At 49.4% G+C, this 23,277-nt stretch overlaps 1 protein-coding gene across 1 annotated transcript; it reads left to right on the top strand.

Annotated features, from left to right (window-relative positions):
• The first annotated feature begins 201 nt into the window (after nucleotides 1-201).
• Nucleotides 202-14,487, top strand: okr (DNA repair and recombination protein RAD54-like okr). Its single transcript, XM_084577311.1, has 5 exons — nucleotides 202-1,078; nucleotides 1,531-2,036; nucleotides 2,748-3,173; nucleotides 11,176-11,412; nucleotides 12,066-14,487. Exons 1-5 carry the CDS (start codon nucleotides 371-373, stop codon nucleotides 12,304-12,306), a joined length of 2,118 nt encoding a protein of 705 aa, XP_084433437.1. The 5' UTR covers nucleotides 202-370; the 3' UTR covers nucleotides 12,307-14,487.
• The last annotated feature ends 8,790 nt before the right edge of the window (nucleotides 14,488-23,277 follow it).

Here is a 23,277-nt window from a genome sequence, read left to right as displayed (position 1 = left end):
AAAAAATATATTTATTGCCGTACATTATAAAACATTATAAATGAAACGCAATTTACATTGCAATACATTGTTTTGGTTGTTTGTTGTTGAAATATTTGCCAGTTTTAAGGCAGAAAACAATTCTCTCTGCCAAGAACAAAAAAATGCGGAGAGCATAGAGTCTTGGCTTGCCATGGCTTGCGGTTACATAAATAGCACAAGAGCCCGCCTTTTTCAGATAGCTAGACAGCGAGAAATCGATATCACCTCAACGTATGAAGTTCAGTTTTGCTGAAAGTTAACGAGATATGTGTCCGCGGTTCGCGAAACAATCATTGTTCGAATCGTGACTGGTGTCAATGGTACCACAGTGGTACTGCGGTAACTTGACATGCGCCGCTGTTTCGCGCCAAGCCAGCTGGCCAAGCGACGCTGCATCCAGGACGACGACGATGAAAGAAACGGTGTCGTAGCTGTCCGCCGATTGAAAGAGATCAGCTGTAATGGAGGCACTGCGAACCACGGCGGTGAGAATGTCATCAGCAAGCACGAAGCCTTCATACGGTCACTACTCAGCAAACCCTACAAAATTCCCATCCCGAACTATGTGCCGAGCCTGCAGAGTCGGTCGTTGGGCCTCAAGAGAACATCGGGGCCGCGTCCGCTTCACGATCCGGACGAAGAAGGTGCCCTTGTACTGTACGCTCCGCCTTCGCAAACGAACCACGAGCAGATGACGGGCAGCAGTCGCTTGGTGCACGTAGTTGTCGATCCGGTGCTCACCAAAGTGCTGCGCCCCCACCAGCGCGAAGGAGTCAAATTCATGTGGGACTGCGTGACCGGCTGCCGCATCGAAGACAGTTTCGGTTGTATCATGGCCGACGAAATGGGTCTCGGCAAGACGCTGCAGTGCATCACGCTGCTCTGGACGCTTCTGCGTCAAAGTCCCGAGTATGCGGTGCCTGCCATTACCAAGGCGATCATCGTGACACCCAGCAGTCTCGTCAAGAACTGGCACAACGAACTCTCTAAGTGGTTGGGTGATCGAGTCCGCTCCGTCGCCATCGAAAGCGGAAGCAAGGCAGAGATCGATTCTGAGGTTCGTGCGGGATAGTTTTCGCTTACCTCACCCATCTTGACTACACTCAGCAAGAAACTAGGCGTCATGCAGACTCGTAAAGTGAAAAATTTTACATTAGTTGCCACATATGAAGAAACGATGTACAATAACGATGTTGCTACCAGCAGTAAGATATTGGGTGCATTCCTGTCTGGTTTTGTCAGGATAAAAAAAGCGCGCGTTCTTTATTTAGCCTTAGATTGCAAGTAACAAGTGGCAGCAAATTGCCTAAAAGCTGCCTATATTTGCAGTGGAAGAGCTACTGATTGATCAAGAGATCTGTTGATGTATAATGGAAAAGTAAACCTTTTCATATGCAACACCGCTACTATATATGCTGGAATCTGTTAGTGCTAGTGCTTTTTACTGTGCCTCACACTGCACCACTTGTAAAGATTCGTGTAATTTTTTATGCCGTGCTCCTTTTTCAGATCCGCAGCTTCATGACGGCATTCGGTAGGCGTGTCTGCACGCCTGTGCTGATACTTTCATACGAGACCTTCCGCCTGCACGCTGAGGCACTGCAGAGTGGTGAGGTTGGGCTTGTCATTTGCGACGAGGGCCATCGGCTCAAGAACTGCGAGAACCAAACGTATCATGCCCTGAACGGGCTGCGGACGCGCAGACGTGTGCTGCTTTCAGGAACACCCATCCAGAATGACCTCCTTGAGTACTTCAGCCTCATCCACTTTGTGAACCAAGGCATTCTTGGAACGGCTCAAGAGTTCAAGCGAAAGTTTGAGCTTCCCATCTTGAAGAGCAGGGACTCATGCTCCACAGATGCTGACCGTGCACGTGGTCAGGAGAGATTGGACGAATTGGTGGGCATTGTGAATCGATGCCTGATTCGCAGGACAAATGCTCTTCTGTCACGTTACCTGCCGGTCAAGACAGAGTACATTGTCTGCTGCTCCATGACACCAATGCAGCGCACATGGTATGAGCTATCGTTCAGCTGTGACGCATTTAAAAGTGCAGTTGTTTCTTTACTGCATGTGTATGGCTGGCTGGCCCCTAAGGCAGACCCATGAGGCGAATTCTGAAATGCATACATACATCATACATTTAAAGGCCATAAGACAGCTGTGCAAATGTAGAGGTGCAGGTGTACATTTGAGAACAGATGACAACACTTGCATATATGTTCCTTAGTATGGTCCTAAACCATGAAATCGCATTCATATTGGTGTAAACGAAATGGTATACTTTAGCTTCTTATTAATCCTATGTTGTGGCACGTATTGCAGCATTTTGGATGTTGGCGAAGTAAATTTTGCTCTTTGTTTTGTTTCTGCTCGTGTTCCTCAGTATTGGTTCGTTGTTTTTCTGAATGCATGTTCTTTTACACATACATGTCAAGCAGCAAGCTCAAGATAGTTTTAGATGCAACACAGCACATGTTCGTATAGTGTCGTACTGAAACAATGTAACATTCTGGTATTTGGAGCTGCTTTAAGCCTATAACAGTTTCAGCATGCACAGTATACTGCAAACAGATAGGTAACATCTGAGTATTTTTATTAGATAAAGAATGGGTAACTCACTATTGACTCTATCAGTACATATTGTAACTATATTCCTCAATGTCGCATATTTCTTTTTTGATTCAATGTATTATTTGTGTCTGAGGGCCATTGTTATCGCGCAGGTATGACGAACTAGCCCGCTCAAAGGGAACCACTCCACTTGCCACAATCACACTTCTCAAGAAGCTGTGCAACCACCCGTCACTAGTCCGTGAGTGCTTCCCAGAGGAAGAGAAGATATTCCGTGGTCGATCAGTGCAACCCGAGCTTTCAGGCAAACTGCGCCTTCTCGACTCCCTCCTGGCTGTGATTCGGAGCACAACTGATGACAAGGTGGTCCTCATATCAAACTACACCCAGACACTGGACGTTTTTGAGCAGTTGTGTCGTGAACGTGGCTACGGATTCTTCCGGCTTGATGGCAGCATGACCATCAAGAAGAGGGCAAAGATTGTCGCAGCTTTCAACACGCCGTCCAGCCCAGAGTTTGCCTTTATGCTCAGTAGCAAAGCAGGAGGCTGTGGACTGAACCTCATCGGTGCCAACAGGTGAGTGTTGCTCAGCCATTAGTGTGAGGGCACACATCTTCTAAGGGGACCATGTAATGTATTTGCATGAAAAGTGTTATATTGACTCAATGTTCCAAAGGAGGAGCAGAGACCCAGTTGCTGACACAGAATTAAAAAAAAGCCCATGCATTGAAGACAAGATGGTCTATTTACAAAGACATGTCATACATAAGTTAGAGAGCAAAAGGCAATATGCTAGATAGTTTACAGTATGCACATAGTCAGTGATTAATTACTGATTAAATGAGCATTCACTTCAATGTAGCCAAACAGCTCAAATGAAAATCTGACCAATTTGGCCTTGCCCCACCTTTTGCTGGCCATGCTGATTAGCTTAATTAGTAGAGGGATTACCCTGGAGAGGAGGTAGTCCCAGGCAGTCCCAGGTTTGATCTCCCTTGACCAGGATGAACATTTCTCCAATTACAGTTTCTGACAAAGCTGTGCAGATATATTTTGTTGCTGTATAATTGTGCTGAGGTGGATGCAAATGAGCAATTACTCTCTAATTGAAACCTGCTCCACGCTTATGGTTTCCATTTGGGACTAATATGCAGACAAGCCAATTCACAAATACATGTCAGAACTGACACTAGATAATACAACAGTAAGGCAGTGCCTATTACCAGTTTAACTCTTTCATATGAAATGTTTTTCTACCTAAATAGTATATCCAGGCTTTAAGTAAGACCATTTATTGCTTTTGTAGCACAAAATGCCAGCACTTGACTTCTTTCAGGGGTGTGCAAAATAAAGCATCATAATTTGTAAATAGCAATGCCATTGCTTATTAGTTTAGTGGAGGGTTATGGAGTAATTTCGACCACCTGGGGATCCTTAACGGGTAATGACATCGCACAGCACACGCGGACACTTCTCTCTGTGCTGTGAAGAGGTGGGTGGTTGCTCACAGCCCTCCGGGGCTGGGAACATAGGGGCCTTTGAGGCAGAGGCTCCTTTGCCATCGGTGTGTTTGTAGCTCTTGTGCATAGCGCGCTTCGCAACAGCCGTCGTCCGCTACCGAATCGGCAGCGGATGCAGCGGCGGCCTACAACAGATAAAAATTCTGTGGCAGGTCAGCCCCCGCCGCAAGCGGCGGTGACGACGGTGGTGGACGACGGCTGTTGAGGCGCGCGTCTTTCTCTCCCTCTTCTCTTTCTTCTCTATTTTTTCTTCTGTCCGCACGAGGCAGCGCAGGTGGCTCAGCTACAGAGCCAGTAGCAGGCCCGTGCATTTTCTTTTCCTACTTCCTACAGCCACGAATATATACGAAGTGGCGTCCGCGTGCTCTGCGATGTCAGCGCACGTTAAAGATCCCCAGGTGGTCAAAATTACTCCGTAGCCCTCCACTACGGCCTCTCTCTCTCTCTATCTCTCTCTATCTATCTATTTATCTATCTCTCTCCACTTTCACTCTTACCTTCCTCTTTCCCTTACGGCGCGGTTGAGGTGTCCACAGAAAACAAGTGAGACAGTTACCGCGCCTTTTCTTTCTGCAAACCAATTTGAAACACCGCTGATGCCTGCTGTACTGCGTCTACTTCTATATGCTGTGTGGTGCGGCGTTCGAGGAAGCGCTAAATGGAAGGCGCCACAAGGGGTCAGCGTCATACAAACGTGAATCATCTAGTGACGCCATGGCCGGATGTGGCGTCATAGTGACGTCACTTCCTGTCATTAGACATAGTTGAATGTGACGTCATGATGATGCCATGTTCACACTCATTTCATGGCTTGACACACTGATTATGTCATTAATTTCAAGGCACGTCATACTACACCACTGATGACGTCATCATTTATTTAAAGGGGACAAACTACACCACTGATAAAGTCATCATTAATTTCAAGATACGAAATACTACGCCACTAATGACGTCATCGAACTAAAGCGTTACGGACGGACGGACAGGATCGTGGCCGGGAGCATGAGCCATTAAAGGCTTTCGCCTTAAAATCCTCAGGGCTATTGAGACGCGCGTCTGTCTCCCTCATCCTTTTCTTCTCTATTTTCTTTGCCCGCACGAGGCAGCGGAGGTGGCTCAGCTACAGAGCCAGTAGCAGGCCCGTGCATTTTTTTTCCCTTCTTCCTACAGTCGCAAGGAAGAAGGAAACGAAAACGCCCGGGCCTGCTACTGGATCTGTATCTGAGCCACCTCCGCTGCCTCGTGCGGACAAAGAAAAAAATACAGAAGAAAGAAAAAGGAGAGAAAAATACGCGCGTCGCAATAGGTACAACCTCCGGTGACTGCTAGCCCCCACCTCAAACAACGGGGACTTATACGTCCCAGAGCCAGGAGCAGCCATCCCTTGCCACCCTCACAACAACAAATCCTCAGGTGGTCGAAATTGCTCCTTAGTCCTCACTACGCACCTCTCCGTCTTCATTCCGACATTCCTCCCTTCCTTATGATGCGGTTCAGGTATAGTGCTCTAGAGCACTATAGTTAGGTCTCCGCGGAGAAAAGTGTGACATACTGCGCCTTTCCTTTCCTGTAAACCATTTATAAACATTTCCCGCCACCGCTACCGCGCGTCGTTAGAACGCATGTGCATATTTCCCTCGGGGCGCCAGATGGCGTCACGTGTCCGCCAGCTATAGCCAGCTAGAAGCAGGGCGCGAGCACGAAGGCGCACTAGCCAGCCGCGGGCACACCTGTCGCGTTGGGACAAGTCAAGGTTTACGTGCTTGTACTCTTAGGTTAAAACTTGTAACCGATTATTATTACAACACCCCAGTGACAAAGCCGTCGGTTATCTCGATATATCTATAATGTACGCATCGGAGGGACGCGGATGTACGAAAAGTTTTCGCGCCGGCGCGAAGGTAGGCAAAGCGCCGCTCTGAACTGTTCGTATTGGAACAAAACGCCCCCTGAATACGGTGTTCCGCTATGCCGTCGTGGTGAGACGTAAAACGGCGATGGGGAAGTAACTGGAAAAAAGCTAATTTGCCTTCTCTTCGAAGTATTTGACTGCCCTTTTCAAATACAGTCAATACCGCATATATCGAATTATTGCTTATATTGAACAACAGAACATATTGAAAACTCCATGTAAAAACTATAAAAGTGGTGTTCGGATTTTGTCGAATTTGCCATGCCCCTACAAGGTGCGCTTCACCTAATAGTGCTACACGGTCACCTTCGCGCAGTCGGCTTGGCTGCTCAGCCGTGGCCACCTGATGGCGGCGTTAACGTCGTAAAACCGGTAGATGCGGTGAACATCGAGTTCCAATTGGCCTTCGATATGGCATGATTGTTTTCAACGCAACACTACTGCCATGCTGGAAAGCCGGAGTGCGGAGCATTGGTTCTCATGCGGCGAAGACAGCCTTACCGACCGAAAGCTTGCGGTGGCTCTCGCGTTGCCTGCTTCGCTGTTGAAGATGAAATCAACTATACCTTTCTGCACTTCGTTGTTGTTACGTTTAGAGTGAGTCAGTAACAGGATTGGACCTATTGTGATCAGCGGCGGCTTTTCCCGAAGCACCGCCGCAACAGCTTCGATGTCAACCTCATCCCCAAAGGCACTTGTGCCGCGCGGCGCAAGAGGCGAGCCGTTGATACCCGTTCTGTTCCTATGAAGTTTCTTCGATTCGATCGGCGCCCGTGCTGGCTTTCCTAATCGTACGCGGAGTATCTGCGCAGGCAGCGCAGAGGGAATGCTGACAGTGCTGTAGCGAAGGAAGACGTTTCACATAAGTGGGATATAGTTCCCATTTCGTCTTGTCCTATCTTCAGGAATATAGATGCATGCCCATTACAATCCCCCACTTCCTTTGGAAGACTTATTCCATGAGATGTGAACACCACTCTTGGGGACAGCGTATATATACAGGAGGTGATGAATCGCTGTCTCGCCCAACGTTTTGCATGATAGTCGACGCGTTCTTGTGGAAAAGATCCGTGTTCAAAAGGGAAAAGCGCGCTCAGAAAATACCTCCTTGATTCCTCGAACGTATCCCACCTTTCCACGTGGTTCTGCGGACTTTTTACCAGTTCCGCCGCTGTTCCTGCCGCGGTCACGCGCTTGACTATCTCGATCGTGACTCGCGTTAGTGTGGAACACGCCGTTGTCGACAGCTTCGTTTGCGTCAGCGTTTTGAATACCTAACACGCGCGCCGACGTGTCTCGGCCGTCGACTCTATTTGACTGACCTGACAGCTATAGCTAGCGTTCGCACGCCTGTCCGTTGGGCGCTTGCAGTCCGCAAACTCGAATCTCGCCAGTTTTTTTCTTCTTTTGGTATGGCGCAAGAACTTCTTGGCTTTTTCATTTGACATTTTCTCCTTTTGCACGCTGTATCCATCGGAGGAGGGCCTTCTCTTTTGTGCCAGGAGGGTGGACGTGTCTATCGTGGAAGCGTTTGCCCCGTTACGCGCGCTTCTTCACTGCGGGGGCTCGCACTGTGTTCAGTGTGGCAAGGTCCTTCCTGTGTGTGTGTCGCGTGATGACAAGTAGGCGGGACGAAACGCAAACGCGGGCCTCACTGAGTGTACAGGGGAACACAAAAGAGCCCTTTCATCGTAGCCGCCGCTGCCGTGGCTTCGCGCGTGGAGTGATGACGACACGTCCCGCTAGTGCGACCCGTCTTTTCACTCCGTACGAGGCGAAACTGGATGGATTGCGCGCACCGCGCAGTGGCGTCGTTTGAGAGACGAGTTTCTCGGCGGCCAGCCACGGAGGCGAGGAAATATTTATTTCGTCCCCTGCTGTCCTGAGAATCAGCGTTTTTTCTCTCAAGATTAAGCGCTTACTGCGGAGTGGGGACATTTCGTGCGCTATAGCTACTGGATGAAAACAAACGGACTCGAGACACGCACCGCAAGACCGACTTGGAGGTGGTGAACGGTGGCTGTTCCTAGCCCTGCGGGGCTGGGTCGGTAGGTCGGCGATTAGAGGGTGTTGGTCGGCGCCGCTTGCGGCGGGGGCTAGCCAGCTACCGAATTTTTATCTGTTGTAGGCAATCATGCCCCGCCGGGTGGTGCAGTGGTAAGACGCCTGACTACTGTGTCGAAGTTCCCGGGTTCGAACCCGACCACGGCGGCTGCGTTTCGATGGAGGCGAAACGAAGTGGCGTCCGTGTGCTGTGCGATGTCAGCGCACGTTAAGGATCCCCAGGTGGTCGAAATTACTCCGTAGCCCTCCACTACTGCTCCCCTGTCTCTCTTTCCACTTTCAGTCCCACCTTCATCCCTTCCCTTACGGCGCGGTTCAGTTGTCCAAAGAGCGTGTGACAGATACTGCGCCTTTCCCTTCCTGTGAACCAATTATTATTATTATATTGCCCCGCCGGGGTGGCGCAGTGGCTACGGCGCTCGGCTACTGTTCCCAAGGACGCGGGATCGAATCCCGGCCTCGGCGGCAGCTTTTCGACGGAGGCGAAAAGCAAGGCGCCCGTGTGCTGTGCGATGTCAGTGCACGTTAAAGAACCCGAGGTGGTCGAAATTCCGGAGTCCTCCACTACGGCGTCTCTCATAGCCTGAGTTGCTTTTGGACGTTAAACCCCACAAACCAACCAACCTATATTGTAGGCCGTCATTGCACCCGCCACTGATTAGGTGGTGGACGACGGCTTTTGTGGCGTGCGTCTTTCTCTCCCTCTTCTTTTGTTCTCTACTTTCTTTTTGTCCGCACGAGGCAGCAAAGGTGGCTCAACTACAGAGCCAGTAGCCGGTCCGTGCGTTTTCTTTTCCTTCTTCCTACAGCCACAACAACAACAACCACGAGGCGCCAAATGCACCTACGCTGTAGCAAGTGCCAAGGGCTGTCGCTAGCATGAACTGCGCATTCGCAGAAGCCGTGCGAAATAGGCTGAATGACACACAGCTTCTTTTGAAGGTTAAACTTGCGGTAGTTCACACTTATCCGAGTCTGAGATTGCATCTTTGCGTGATGCGCTCCTTTTCTCTTACCTGCGCTTTATGTGTTCTTTTTTTCTGTCCGTTGATTACTAAAGAGCTCCCTCTGCCGTCCAGATCAGCCGGTAGAAATGCGGTACAGCATGATCCTGTCGCGTAAGGCGTCCTCTGCGCATGTGTAGATGATTTCGATTAGGCGCACTGCGCAAGCAAACATGCCAAATGACAGGCGAAGGGGGATTCCAGCATCATTGTATTACATTAGCGCACCACGGTACCCATCGTGGTGGCTGAGTAGCTATAAGCGCGTTTAGCTGTCGAGTCCTAGGAGATGGATTAGGGGATTAAAGAGGGGAAGAGAAAATTGACGTGAAGTACTGTCACAATTTGTCACTCAAGCCGGTGGCTGTCAGGTAACCAAACAATGCCCTGAAGGCAGTCGACTATTGTGGCCGCGGACCAAGGGTCTTATCCGCCGTTAAAAAGGGCTGAGAATCGAGGCGGTCAAGCGCACAACGCAACTTATGTATTTCACTCACAAAAGCAGTGCATTCACATAAGGAGCTGCCCAACTGTCCCTTCGCAGCCACAATTTCTACAAATAGGGCTGTCGGCTATCTTATAGGGAAGGCGAAGGCGCAATCCAAGGTCCAATGACTTGGTGCGGCGGCTTCGAAACTCCCCCGTGTTTGGGTCCCCAGTGGCGGTGGCATCTTACCTGTTGCATCTGAAACGGCGTGGAGACTTAGCGAAAAGGGTTCTACTTAAGTTGAGGACAACTCAGAGGGCTATGGAACAAAAAATGATAGATGCGGCGCAGAGTGGTCGGAGAAATAACTCGAGTTGGTAGTGGAAATCAAGAAGAAATGGGCATGGGCAGGGCATGTAGTGCGAAGAGATGATAACCGATTGTCACTTAGGGTAACAATCTAATTCCAAGGGAAGGAAAGCGTATCACGGGGCGGCAGAAAGGTGGACGGACGACGATATTTTATTTTATTTATTAGTAGTACCTCGAATGCCCCTATTGCGGGCATTTCTCTATAAAAGCCGTATTCGGGCTGTGCGACCCGGGTTTGATCCCGACCGCCGGCGGCTGCATTTCGATGGAGGCGAAACGAAGTGGCGTCCGTGTGCTGTGCGATGTCAGTGCACGTTAAAGATCTCCATGTGGTCGAAATTACTCGGTAGCCCTCCACTATGGCAACTCTTCAGCTCTTCCCACTTTCACTCCCACCTTCCCATGCCCTACGGCGCGGTTCAGGTGTCCGCAGAGCAAGTATGACAGATACTGCGCCTTTTCTTTCCTGTGAACAAATTATTATTATTATTATTATATTGTTATTATTCGGTGTACGTTTAAGATGTCCAGGTGGTCGATATTATTCCGTAGCGCTGCACTATGCCCCTCTTTCTTTCACTCGCGTGCGGAACACCCCTACATGAAGCCCAATCTATCCTCACAGGGGGTGGGGGTGGGGGCTCCCTCGAAACCATGTTCAGAACTCCAAACACCTTTGTTCTAGTGGCAGCGCCCTTGTTGGGTAATACTATCCCACTCCCCTCCGCGCCCACCCTGGCGCAATGCAAGAAAGTACATATCTTAGGACCTGAGGTCGCTCCAGAAGTAAATTCCTGGCTATGGGCGTGGCTCAAGTATCAGCATCTATGCGATTCGTCCAAAAATGTCAAGTATGGGACTGTCACGCCGCGTGTGGCGTATTTAGGCGCATTTTCAGGCCTGTTCACAGCACTAGGAAAATGGTTTTGCATTACGTCTCTAGCTTACAGCACAATGCTAGGGAGAGAGGCGCGACGATCGTTTAGCCTCCGGTGCAGATTTGTTGTTCATGACAACTTATGAATTGTTCTTCGTCGTTAGTATCACCTGGGCTTTCTTGTATATTTGCCTTCCTCTTGCTTTTACTTTGCAACCTATTTTGGTTTTTCATGCCTCCAGCATTTCAAGAAACGATAAGCACGTTGACTTGCTTCCCGCCATTTGGGAGTTTAAAAATAAACGAAGTGAAGGTCGTTTAAGGTGACAAAAACTAGTATGGTTGAAGGAAACACGAGAACGAATAGCCATGTGACGTACACTGTACGGGGGCGCGCAGGCTGGTGATGTTCGACCCGGACTGGAACCCGGCAAACGACGCGCAGGCCATGGCGCGCGTGTGGCGCGATGGCCAGCGCAAGCCCTGCTTCGTCTACCGCCTGGTCTGCTCAGGAAGCATCGAGGAGAAGATCCTGCAGCGACAGACGCACAAGAAGGCCCTCAGCAGCTGCGTCGTCGACTCGGAGGAAGACGTCGCACGACACTTCAGCGCCGCCGATCTCAGGGACCTCTTCAGGTATACACTGTACCCTTTTTACCCCGAGCTCATGGTGAAAAACTTCCCGGCTGCTAACTCCATCCCAGCAGACGGGGAAGTCACAGCGGCATGCTATACTGCGCAGCATGAGCACCCTCTTCCATGCATACATGGATTTTACAGCATTTAGCCCTGGTACGTACGTAATGATCACAAAGAGGTAGCACATCCTCGTGGCTGACCACTTCGCCTTCTTCGATCTGGCCACTGACGATTACGAGCGAGGTGCTGGTTTCGACTGAACGTGGTCGGCTAGAATTCAAAACCGAAGTGTAGGATGTCCCACAAGGGAGCTTGGCTTATTAACCAATGGTGGTGGCATAGTGTCATGACGTCGCGGTCAGCTACCTAGCACTATGGCAACCACATGACGCCTATGGCGCCTTTCGTTCGCAGTAGCAAGGCGGTCATGACCGCTTATGTCAATAGATGGGCGGCGTTGACTGGGGCGCTCCCTTGAGTGACAACTGCCGGCTTGTTCTTTAGATGTGTCCGAGTATACCATGGCAACGTCAGTGCTCTTTACGTCAGCGAAAGTCTCTTGTGTAGCCACTGTTGTATAGGCTCCGTGTGACAGGCGTTTTTTCCGGTGCCGACGCGAGGGCACTCAACCCGCTGCGTCTTCTCGACAGGCTGGACGGCGAAGAGGTGCGCAGCTCGACGCACGAGTCCCTGTCCTGCCGGCGCTGCGTGAATGGCATCGAGGCCCGGCCCCCTCCCGAGGACGCCGACCTAGCCAGTGACCTGTCCCAGTGGCACCACTGTTGGGCACGCAAGCAAACCGAGGACCACGTGCTGCGCCAGTGCTGGGAATCCGGCGTCAACTTTGCGTTCGGGCAGCGCTCCCACCGGGCGCCCGTGGCTGTGCCCTGATCGTGTCCTGCTTGCTCTGTGGCCCCCAATGCCTCATGCTGTCCCGGACTGCCGCTCATACATGGACTTTTAGATCTTTGCAACGAGGGCCTCCTGGGCGCCACCATATTTGCTCACTGGGCTGTTGTGTGCGCCTGACGTCAACACGGTGGAGGCGGCAGCAGAACCGGTTTGCAACAGTCCAGAGAGGAGGTGTTTCGACAACCTCCTCGCCCGATGCAAAGGTCTATATATAGAATGCGCTGTAGCCTCGATGATTCCGTGCGTGTTGGTCGCCTGTGCGGTCGCCAACGAAGCTGCATGCTGAATACATATCTGATAGTGCTGTGTAAAGTCATGCTTGCGCCTCCATATCTACTGTTCTGTACCGCGACAACAATGTCCCTAGGCACGCACTGTTGCTGCCCGATCCTTGAACTGCCACGTCGTCAGTGGCGACACAGCAGTGGGCGGGAGTGGTGTTGGCGGGAGCCATCTAGAAGAGCTGTGTAAAAGCCGTACCACCTTGTCCGTTGCCCCAGAGCTTCGAAGTCATATGACCTAAAGCTCTTTCAGCAAGATCGATTTACACAATCAAGAGTGTCTACTAAGCGAGCGCGTAATCTCAAGTGAGGTCTGAGTACAGGCGTCTTTGTAGCCATCGCCACGACCATGTGTTTTCCTCGTTGGCAGTGTCCCCTTCTGAATGGCGACGGAAGTGTTGCTAAACTGTGACATTCGCAGTGTCTGCCGCTCCGTCCTGAATGCATCGACTCTGTGGTGGCGCCTGTGCACAGCTTAGTCCAAAGTGCTGGAATTCAGTCGTCTAACTACGATATTTGTTTTGCTTTTTTTTTGTTTTGTTTTTTTTCATTAGCATGCACCCCTTACGCTGGCAAATCACATTAACGTCGAAATGGTAGCTTAGGCGGGCGTCCCGAGTGAGCCATCTGGTGGACAGTCACGGCAGCCTTAGTAGAAACAGTAGCCAAGGTGGCGGCTAATCACGAGTCAACAAACTGCGTTTTTCGCTTGTTCAACGCCGCTCATGCTTTACTTCGCGTCTTGTGTGGTTTCAAAATGTCAGCCCTGACTTCACAGTTGATGTAGCGAAGACAAGGAGTCATCAGGCAAAAGAAAAGTAAAACGAACGGGGAAACAGTCACTACAAGACTGCGCACCTGAACGAGGTGGAATATTTTATTTCTTTTTCATTTTTTTTGCCATCAAACCTATACTCTCTGCTGTTGAATTGACTTTGACGCCACTGATATGATGTCACTCGCTTAAATACCACGTTATTTTATGTTTTTTTTTTTTTTTTAGTTCATCTAGATATCCTTATATGAAAGCAACTGGCATGGCCTGAGCATACACTCAGTTATGCTGAAACCCGGACACAAAAACGTTGCGCAGTCTTGACCGACAGATCGTTACCGATAACCGTAGTTCAAATATATATAACATCAACTTAACCCCCCCCCCTCCCCCCTTTAATTTTTGCTTTGACGAATTGCGATGACCGTGCCTTTATCATCACTTTTTCTCTTTTCTCTATAATAATTGTTTCTGCGGTGCTTGGAAGCGCCTGTTTTTCTATCGTATGCTTTTTCGGGCCGCGCAGTAATCAACAAAGCATTTCAGTTCTGTGCATCATGAGCGCATTTTTCCCGCATTTTTTTTTCTCGCCTTTTTCTTTTGCTATACCACGTGATAATCGTGTTTACAGATTTGTCTTTCCTTCTTGTTTTGCCGTTTCAAACTGAGCATTTGGAGACGCATTGTACACGCAGCTGCCGTCTGCACCCCCCCCCCCCCCCCCCTTTCACCCTCATTCTCAGGGTGCCAAATTCTTCGCGTATTGTGTTCATTTTTCGTTCGCTTGTTCTCCTATCAATGCGGTTGTAAATAAACTGCGCTCGTCATCCGGCTGTTTTGTTCGCCTTTCAGAGCTGCTGCGTTTTTGTGTGTGCTAGCGTGTGTGTGGGAGAGGGTAGTAACGTGACGAGGGAAGTGTTTACTTGAAAGTATTATCGTGCCCCATATATTGATTAACGTTTTAAACAGTTGTGGCCCGCGGTTGTCAATCTTGCTGGTCACCGATGCATCGCTCTGGCATACAATTACACCAAATTTCGATGATTCGTGAAAAAAAAGCGCGGTCACGCCATGTGATGGGTCCTATCAAATAAATATTACGTTCGGAAAATTAGTTTGGTGCACCTTTACTCAACCTCCAAAAGCACGAGCGTTTTGGCAGATTGACGGTAAGGCGAGGCCTAAAAAATTAAGCCTTCGCCATCATCACTGCTGTATCGCTGATACTAAGCCCAGTAGACAGCTAAAGGCCCGTTCACACTGGCGATTAGCAGCGGTCGCACGACCGTCTTGGTCGAAAAGCGACAGTCGAAAATGGTCGCATCGGTCGAAAAGCGACTGCCGTGGGTCGATCGGGCACTGCTCGAATTTCCAGTCGCGCGACTACTAGTCGCAAACCATTTCATCAATCAGCGAGGTACCGGAGTACTCGATCGAGCACCTTCTCAATGCAATTAAAGATACCCCTACCTTTTCAACAAACGGCACCCGGAATTCAAAGGCAGGGAGAAGGAATATATGGCCTGGGAGGAGATTCGAACGATATTCAGACTATCCGGTAAGTACCATGAACTTTTGAGAAATGGGTTTTTCACGCAGGCGCAACATTCTATATTGACACCGTCTATTCGTCGTCGGCGTTCTCCTGGAAACACAAGAGCGCGGCATGCGCACCGGCTCGCCTGAAAAAGCTGAAGCGTCTGGCAAGCGGCTGCTACCGACGTTCGCTGTCATCGCCCAGCAGCTCTCCTTCTCCCAACTCGTTCGGAACGGGAACAGGACGAGAAGGCGACTGTCGCAAGTGTGAACATCGGTAGTGGCAAGCTCCTCTCCTCCGGTCGCGCGACTGGTAGTCGCGCGTCCTCATCTAGTCACAAGTGTGAATAGGCGTTAACTGAATGGACTTTACAGGTTCCGCTAGTGTACAGTTAAACTTTTCTGAGAAGTACTCTTTTAGTGGCCTTTTTTCTCCTTCTTGTCTTCCGATATTTACGAGTTGTGACAAAGCGACGTCTTAGGTGTACGAACACCTGCAAGAACGTGAGCTGATAAGAACAGCGAGTGACGCGAGCCGAGTACCATTCGCGGCGCCTAATTTGAATAGCGCAGTAAACGCGGATTTGCGATAACGGAAAGTGCCTAAAGAGGTAAGGTGAAGTAATAGAGGGCTGTTGATGAAAGCCACAAATAAGACCAGCAACACGCGCTATCAGCAAAACCAAACAGCAGAAGGTGCGGCTAGCCACACAAGTCGCAAAACGAAGCGTCTAAATTGCGGGCGATGGCAGTAGGAGGGGTAAGTGACCCTGTCCTCCAAGGCTGGGAGACGGGAGTTGTCTGACGCACTCAGAACGCGCCTCTTCTTGGAATGGCAATGGCCTTCTAGGGTCGTGTACGCTAAGTCTCGGCGCAATTAACAATGCGAAGGCGTTGTTAGCATACGGCTTTCCTTTCGTTTCCAGATCACGGTACGTGCAGCTGCAAAGCGGCTGAGCAGTGCAGCAGATCAACCCTACGCGAGCGGCGGGAAGGTGGTAATCGCGGTAGCAATAAAAGGCAAAGAAAGCTGCCTCTATTAGAAAGGTGATACAAGTTTAAGTTAAAGGTAGACACGGACGCCGGCGGGATGTGTGGCGCGTTGGACTGGCAACTGTGGTCCTGTTCAGGTGTCGGCGTGGATACAGGGACTAGAGAAACGTGGCGACGGCATGTATGGGGCGGAGTGACCGCCAGCTTCAGAAGTTTACTGGAATAGCATGGACACGACTGCCGCGAGGCATTATAATTGGGGTCTCGTGGGAAAGACGTTCGTTTTTCACTGAATCCAGTTGAGCTGATAATGGTGCGGCTTCCATAATTTGGGCCCTACAACAGCAAAGGGGCAATACTGCGGCTTTTAAAAAATGCAAGAGACATCCATCAATCAGTCGTCCATAGGATTCCTCTACGTTTCGTCCTGAAGATTTTCTCTCTCGTGCATTAACAGGATGTCTGTTTTCGATAAATTATATGCACATTCAGCGTCCTTCGAAGGTCCTTGACTCGTTCTCTAGGTTAGAAGAGGTTTGTTCCCTCCCCAACCACAGAAACTGAGCTCACATCTAATTCTCCCAACGGTGCCCTTGAAGATTTTCTGTCTCGTGCATTAACAGGATGTCTGTTTTCGATAAATTATATACACATTCAGCGTCCTTCGAAGGTAAGATACCGACCTTGACTCTCTCTCTAGGTTAGCAAAGGTTTGTCCCCTCCCCAACCACAGAAACTGAGCTCACATCTGATTCTCCCAACGGTGCCCTTCAAGCCCTCGCCCCCTGCTCCTTCTCGCTCAACGGGGAAAGAAATTACCTCCGGCTCCTCCGGAAAAGAAACAAATGAGAACCCCCGATATTTGCCTGGGACCAGTCCATGCAAACTGCAGTCTACTTACTGTACCTGCAATCCTTGCTCTACATAAGTTATTTTTTCTTCTTTTTTCTGCCATTTCGAAGTGTGAGTGAGCATCCAGAGCTCCTTGTCCATGCTACCAACTCGTCGCAGGTCTGTACACTGCACAAATGTGTCCTTTCGGGCCTACGCCGTGAGGGCAGGAATAAAGAGGACGATGTGCGGCTGGCCTACTTCAAGAAATGCAGCTGTCGGTTCGATCAAACGAATTGCGCTTCTAACAATTAACAAAAAACAAGCGAGACTTCGTGCAATGCCTTCTCCTAACAAAAAAAAAAAAAAAAGAAAAGCCGAGTACAAAGTATAGCACAACATTTAGGAAGGTCTTGGAGACAGGACGAGCGAAAATTGCTTCAGTTATTTTCGGGGGCTATTGGTTGAGCAGTTTATCGGACCCAGGGGCGACGCTCTCCAGGCGAGCGTTCGTTCCCCTTGGGTGCGACGCATTCGAGATGCTCTCGGAGACCATTTTGTCCCGGACAACGATGGTCTATCTACTCCCGGGTGCGTCATACTCCTCCTTCCAAGACACAGCATACGCCGGAGTAACGTTGGGGCCTTACCCACACTAGTTCCCAAAACGGCAACGTCGTGGTCGCATTGAGAGGCGTGTCGTGAGCGCGGGCATTGTACGGGAGCTATGTCCTATCTCGCTGTCCGATCAGAGCTGCTAGCTGCTTGTGCGTGGCGCCTGTCTACCCTTACGTTCTGTCCCTGCATGCTTTGTTTCTTTCTTTTTTTTTTCATTGAAGCTGTGAGGTCGGAAGTGGCTCGCTTCCTCAAATGCTGCCACGAACTGCACGCCACGCTTCTGAGGTTCTTTATTCACGCCAAAGACGTGGGTGGGACAAGTAAATAGCAAAAGGGACTTGGTCTCGTTTTATTTCGGGCATTACATGGTGCCCGCGACGGTCCACTCGTTCGACAAGACAGCACGCCGCCGAGTCAGCGAGCTGTTTTAACTACCCCGACGATGTCGCACATTGGTCAGCGTTGTTGCTGTTATCGACTAAATTGAACCTGTCACACAACTACTCAGAGCCAAGATGTCACAGATATCAGTAGTGACACTTCTCGTCCAGAGGAAAAGAACTGTTAAGTATCTGACAGATGTGGAGCACTTCCGGCGGAAGCGGCGCTGCTGGTGTACTCGCTTGAACGTAGTAGAGTAGGCATGAAGTTGGGGACAGTGAAGTTAAGGCGGAGATATCTTTTAATACATCCGTGCAGGAGTGTGCTTCGCGCTGCCAATACTTGTGCTCTGATCGACTGCAATAATTTCCGCTCGGGCTTCGGGCGGAGGTCTGTTTTCCCCGCGTAGCATAGTTTTGTCCACCTTATGTCAGGAGATCATGGTATGCTAAGTTTCAAGTTATTTACTTTGCGAGTAATTTGAAATTACTACTTCAATACTGCCGAGCTGCCTAAGACGATTCATCATGCATACCGTTGCGCGTGGTGGCAGAATATCTTATGTCGCTTCAATGAAATTTTAGTTACCGGGCAATAATGACTTCATTGAGAAAAAACCTGAGATCTCCCCACTTTCGGACCAACCTTCCTTGCTCTGAGAAGATACTGCTCCGTGATGAAGCCAGCGTATTTTCTATGTCTCCAGCAAACAGTTTCCTACCCCGCCGGGGTGGCGCAGTGGTTAAGGCGCTCGACTACTGTTCCCAAGGATGCGGGATCGAATCCCGGACTCGGCGGTCGCTTTTCGATGGAGGCGAAACGCAAGGCGCCGGTGTGCTGTGCGATGTCAGTGCACGTTAAAGAACACCAGGTGGTCGAAATTTCCAGAGTCCTTCACTACGGCGTCTCTTATAGCCTGAGTCGCCTTGGGAGGTTAAACCCCACAAACCACCACAGCAAGAGTTTCCTTTAGCTTCAGAACTGATAAGTGCAAGAACAGAAACATTCGCGTCGGTCCTTTGGCCGGTAATGACCGAACTGTTCAGCGTTAACTCCATGCATATATATTAAACAATTCTCGGTTAAAAACACATGCTGCACACATGAGAATAGCCACTCGCTTCTTTTCCCAACCGCGGCTTGATTAACCAAGCCTCCCTCATATCTTTTTTTTTTTTTTTTGGTATAGAAATGGGAACTGATGCCGGGTACCATCGCGTACATCCCGAATTTAGGTACAGGGTAGTAACGAACCATGACAACAGCTTAACCTAACTGCAACAACCCCAGCGACGACGAAACCAAACAACCAAAGCTACAGAGAAAAAGAAATGATTCTTAGTTTTTCAAACGCGCAAATTCAAACGAGCGCCTGCTCCAGCAGCAGTAAAAAGAGTCACGTGATCTCACTTCCTCCTCTAGGTCGACGCGTTCGTTCCTCTGGTGCAGCTCGCGCCCAATATCCCACTAGAGTGCAATTTAGTTTTGAGATTTACCGTTTGCGCACAAAGCACCGACTCCAAAGATAATACGCGAAGCGTATACAGCTCCCGCAACCCAAACTGACAAGAACGGTGTTGGGGGAAACGCGCACGTCATTTCGTATTGTTACGCAAACGCTGCATTCAAGGTGGGGTCATATCATTTTGTTCCTCATCTAGCGTCTATCCGCTAGTCAACCTAGAGGCTAGTTTATGATAGGATTCGAACTGACGACATATTTACCTCTGAATGGTGTGGGTGTCCACTTAGAAGTGAAATACTCCGCCTTCCTTTCCCAAAAACCAACTTAAGCATACATGCATATATATATATATATATATATATATATATATATATATATATATGTGTGTGTGTGTGTGTGTGTGTGTGTGTGTGTGTGTGTGTGTGTGTGTGTGTGTGTGTGTGTGTGTGTGTGTGTGTGTGTGTGCGCGCGCGCGCGCGCGTGCGTGCGTGCGTGCGTGCGTGTGAAGTATGCCCGGAATTAGAAAGCGGTGTTGAAGGCACTTCGCGTCTGTTCTTAAAGCGAAGCTTGATTGGTTGGTTTGGCTGGTTTCTGGGGTGTAACGTCCCAAAGCGACTCAGGCTATGAGAGACGCCGTAGTGGAGGGCTCCGGAAATTTCGACCACCTGGGTTTCTTTAACGTGCACTGACATCGCACAGCACACGGGAACCTGGCTTTTCGCCTTCATCGAAAAGCGGCCGCCGAGGCCGGGATTCGATCCCGCATCCCTGGGAACAGTAGTCGAGCGCCGTAACCACTGCGCAACCCCGGCGGGGTGCTTCCCTATATATTTTTTTCAAGGCTGCCATGTTCGAGTTGTATGTTGGGGATGATGCAGAGTACTCCGAGGGAGGTCACGACAACACCCATCTTTGTCCCCTATCCCCAACCCCACCCGAGAGAACTGGGAGGCGACTCTGTCCGGCTGCTGCACCCTATAGAGGCCCAGAAGGTCTTAACGCAGCGCGCCCGGGCTGCGGCAAACGCCAATGGAGTGCCTGTCTAGGCACCCCACCTAGTGTATATACCTCTATGTATTATAATAAATGTTTTCACCACCACCACCACCACACCTGTGTGCTACGCTAGGAGCCGGACGTTACCATTATTCGATAGTGGGACTAGAAATTATCGCTGGGACTCGGCGCATGAATCGCTTTGGGAGTAACTGAAAGTACAGATGACGAATGGTCATGATTATATATTATTTTGTATGCTTGTAGAGCAGCGAGATAATTCGCAGTCCTTTAACAGATGCCACCGAGATAATAAATCGAATAACACTTCTCTGCAATATTAACACACGTTCGAGGTAAGTCCAAAATGGTGAGCCTGCTGAGCCTCAGCGCAGTATGCGAAGTATGACTGAAGAGTGCAGAAACACCAGCTCCTTCTCGCTTCAAAGTTGAAGCTCCTTCATGTTTTCGACAAGGCAGAATATGAAAAGCTCAGTATTTTGGCACAGCTTATCTAGGCGTAATTCGCTGCATAGTTCGCGGTTCAGCCTGATATCCGAGTAAGGAATTATTTCAACCTGCGAATCATTACTAACAACGTGTAAGCAGGATATCTTATCTCTGCGATTATTTTTGTGCTCATGACAAATAAATCTTCCCATTGGAACTACAAATACGTACGATTTTCTCAACCTTATCAATGCATCTGCTTCTTCGCCGTCCAGTTCCAAGTATGTTGGTGTTTCCTCTGATTAAAGGCGACGCGGTTATTCGTGGGAAACGTGCGGAAACAAACTGTGGCCACAAAGAAATAATACAAGGGAAAGTGGAATCTTGCGCTATACCAGGCAGGTCACGTCACGCAAGAGTCGCGGCGATGGAGGCGCTGATTATGTTATGGCGGCACCTGGTGACGCAAATATGACGCTGCACTGACGGCGAAACGCTATCAGCACAGCACTGGTGTCTCCCTTCGAAATGCACACACAGGGAGCCTTTAGCTCCCAATTAACCACAAGATGTTTGACTATAATCAAGACTTAATAAGATATGCTATATATGGGTACGTAATTACGGTTATCTACTTTCGTCAATAGATGCCGCCAGCGGACGAGAGGCCCCTGCAGTTCATATCTCTATCAGACTCACTCACCAATAGGCGATGATTGGAATCGGCCGTGCTGCGTTAGCGACGAGATGACAAGGTTTACACAGCTTCGAAGCAACGCTCAAAACTACCAGGATCTCCGGTACAAAACACGACACGGTCATATCCCTGTTGGCACAATAGAGGAGCGTTATCGTGTCTCTTTTTCAAAGCGGACGCACCCAAGCGCCATTTACGAGTAATGTCTGAGGTACCCCAGTAAAAGGTGACGCGTAGGGTGCAAACGGTGCGTAAGAGTTTGTGGGCTTTATTATTTTACACACCGGATACGCGTCCACTATGTGTACAGCAGTGTCTCGTATAGAGGCGCGTCATTTTTTGTGCTCCGTTGGTATTCGCTCTGTAGGCCAGAAAATGGCCTCGTTTCACACGAAGCTCACTTCTGAGTGGTGAGCACGCCCCAAACGACTAACACACGAAGAAAAACAAGCAGAATAAACATACTAGACGGAGAACGGCATTTTCAAACCGCGCGGAACAATACTCGTCCGATGTGTTAACGTTTTACTTAAGAGCAGCAAGAAAGAGGGAAATGAAGAAAGTGAGAAAAAGAAAGAAAGAAAGAAAGAAAGAAAGAAAGAAAGAAAGAAAGAAAGAAAGAAAGAAAGAAAGAAAGAAAGAAAGAAAGACTGGTCTCATTTGCGGTTTTCTTGCTTCGGTAACCATCGGTCTCTCACTTAATACGTTCCGTTTCGTTGCCCCACTTCCATAGGCTCACGATGCGGTTCAAGCACTGCGTCGTCTTCTTTCAGTCGGTCGTTATTGGGCCGATAGCAAGCGAGATGCATCCATTGTATCGTCCCGCGTGACCAGCCTATCGGTAGCGCGCGCGGTGGAATAATGACCACTATAATTAGAGCTCAGATTAGAAATCGCATACATACGTCTTGCCGTTGTACGCGTCCGCACGTGCATAATGGTGGGACGCTACCTCGATCGTTGTGACCCGTACGCAAGGCGACTCAATAGCATCTGTGCGGGCACGTCATTCCCGGTCACTTCCGTGTGCTGGGTTTTTGAAGAGGAAAGAGCCATAGGGCGATTTGTTCCCGGCAGCAGTTGCACGGTTGCACCAGCTAGCTAGGTCTGGAATTTAATGAGGACTCGTCTCAGCAGTAATAGCAGCAGCAGTAGCTGCAGCATTGCTAGCATCATTAGCGTCAGAAGCCGCATCAGAAGTAGCTGGCATAAATACAGTTGTAGTAGTACAGTAGTGGTAGTTACCGTATGGTCTTCTCAAGGAATGTAGTAAGGGTAGGGAGCAGAGGCCACGTTTACGACTTATACACGCCGGTCAAGGGTGCACAGCTAGATTTTGATTTCCTTGATTTCTGATGCTTTGTTGGGGTATGCGACACTGCTACATCATATAATGGGGAAAGTAGCGCACCCCTACATCCCCTACCCGCCTCCCCGACCCTCGCTTTGCTGCTCCCATCATTTCTTTTTGTCGGTGAGTTCTGTCAACACAATTTGCTCTGAGACTCAGGTGCGTGTCAAACGATGCAAATTTCTTACAGCAGTCGGAAACGTTTTTTAGCCTAACGCTACTGATCAGCACCCTGTGCTTTCTGCTGGGACGTTTTGGTAGGTTTCATTTCCCCTACCTTAACGTCATCTTGCTCTTCGTAGCATTTTTTTTTTGTCGTTCATTTCTTAACGTTTTCTACTAGCAATACAGACCATGAATGATGACTGACTTTAGGTGGCGTGTTTAAGATCTCTCCTTCGTTCACTCAACACGAAAGATGATTACAGATGTTCGATGCAACAGAGCGCTTGAATAGCTGTGTTCGGTTACAGGATCATTGAAATTAAGTGGGCGTCTCTGGTAGTTCTCAACACTAGAGGACACTTCGCGCTTTCAGTGCAGTCTGCTTATACATCGGTATGCGTTTGCGTAATA

Source organism: Amblyomma maculatum, chromosome 8 (assembly GCF_055883805.1).
Source record: "Amblyomma maculatum isolate TAMU_Amacu chromosome 8, ASM5588380v1, whole genome shotgun sequence".
In the NCBI taxonomy this organism is placed as follows: domain Eukaryota; kingdom Metazoa; phylum Arthropoda; class Arachnida; order Ixodida; family Ixodidae; genus Amblyomma; species Amblyomma maculatum.
Note: the sequence above shows the minus strand (reverse complement) of the source record. Positions and strands in the feature narration are given on the sequence as shown.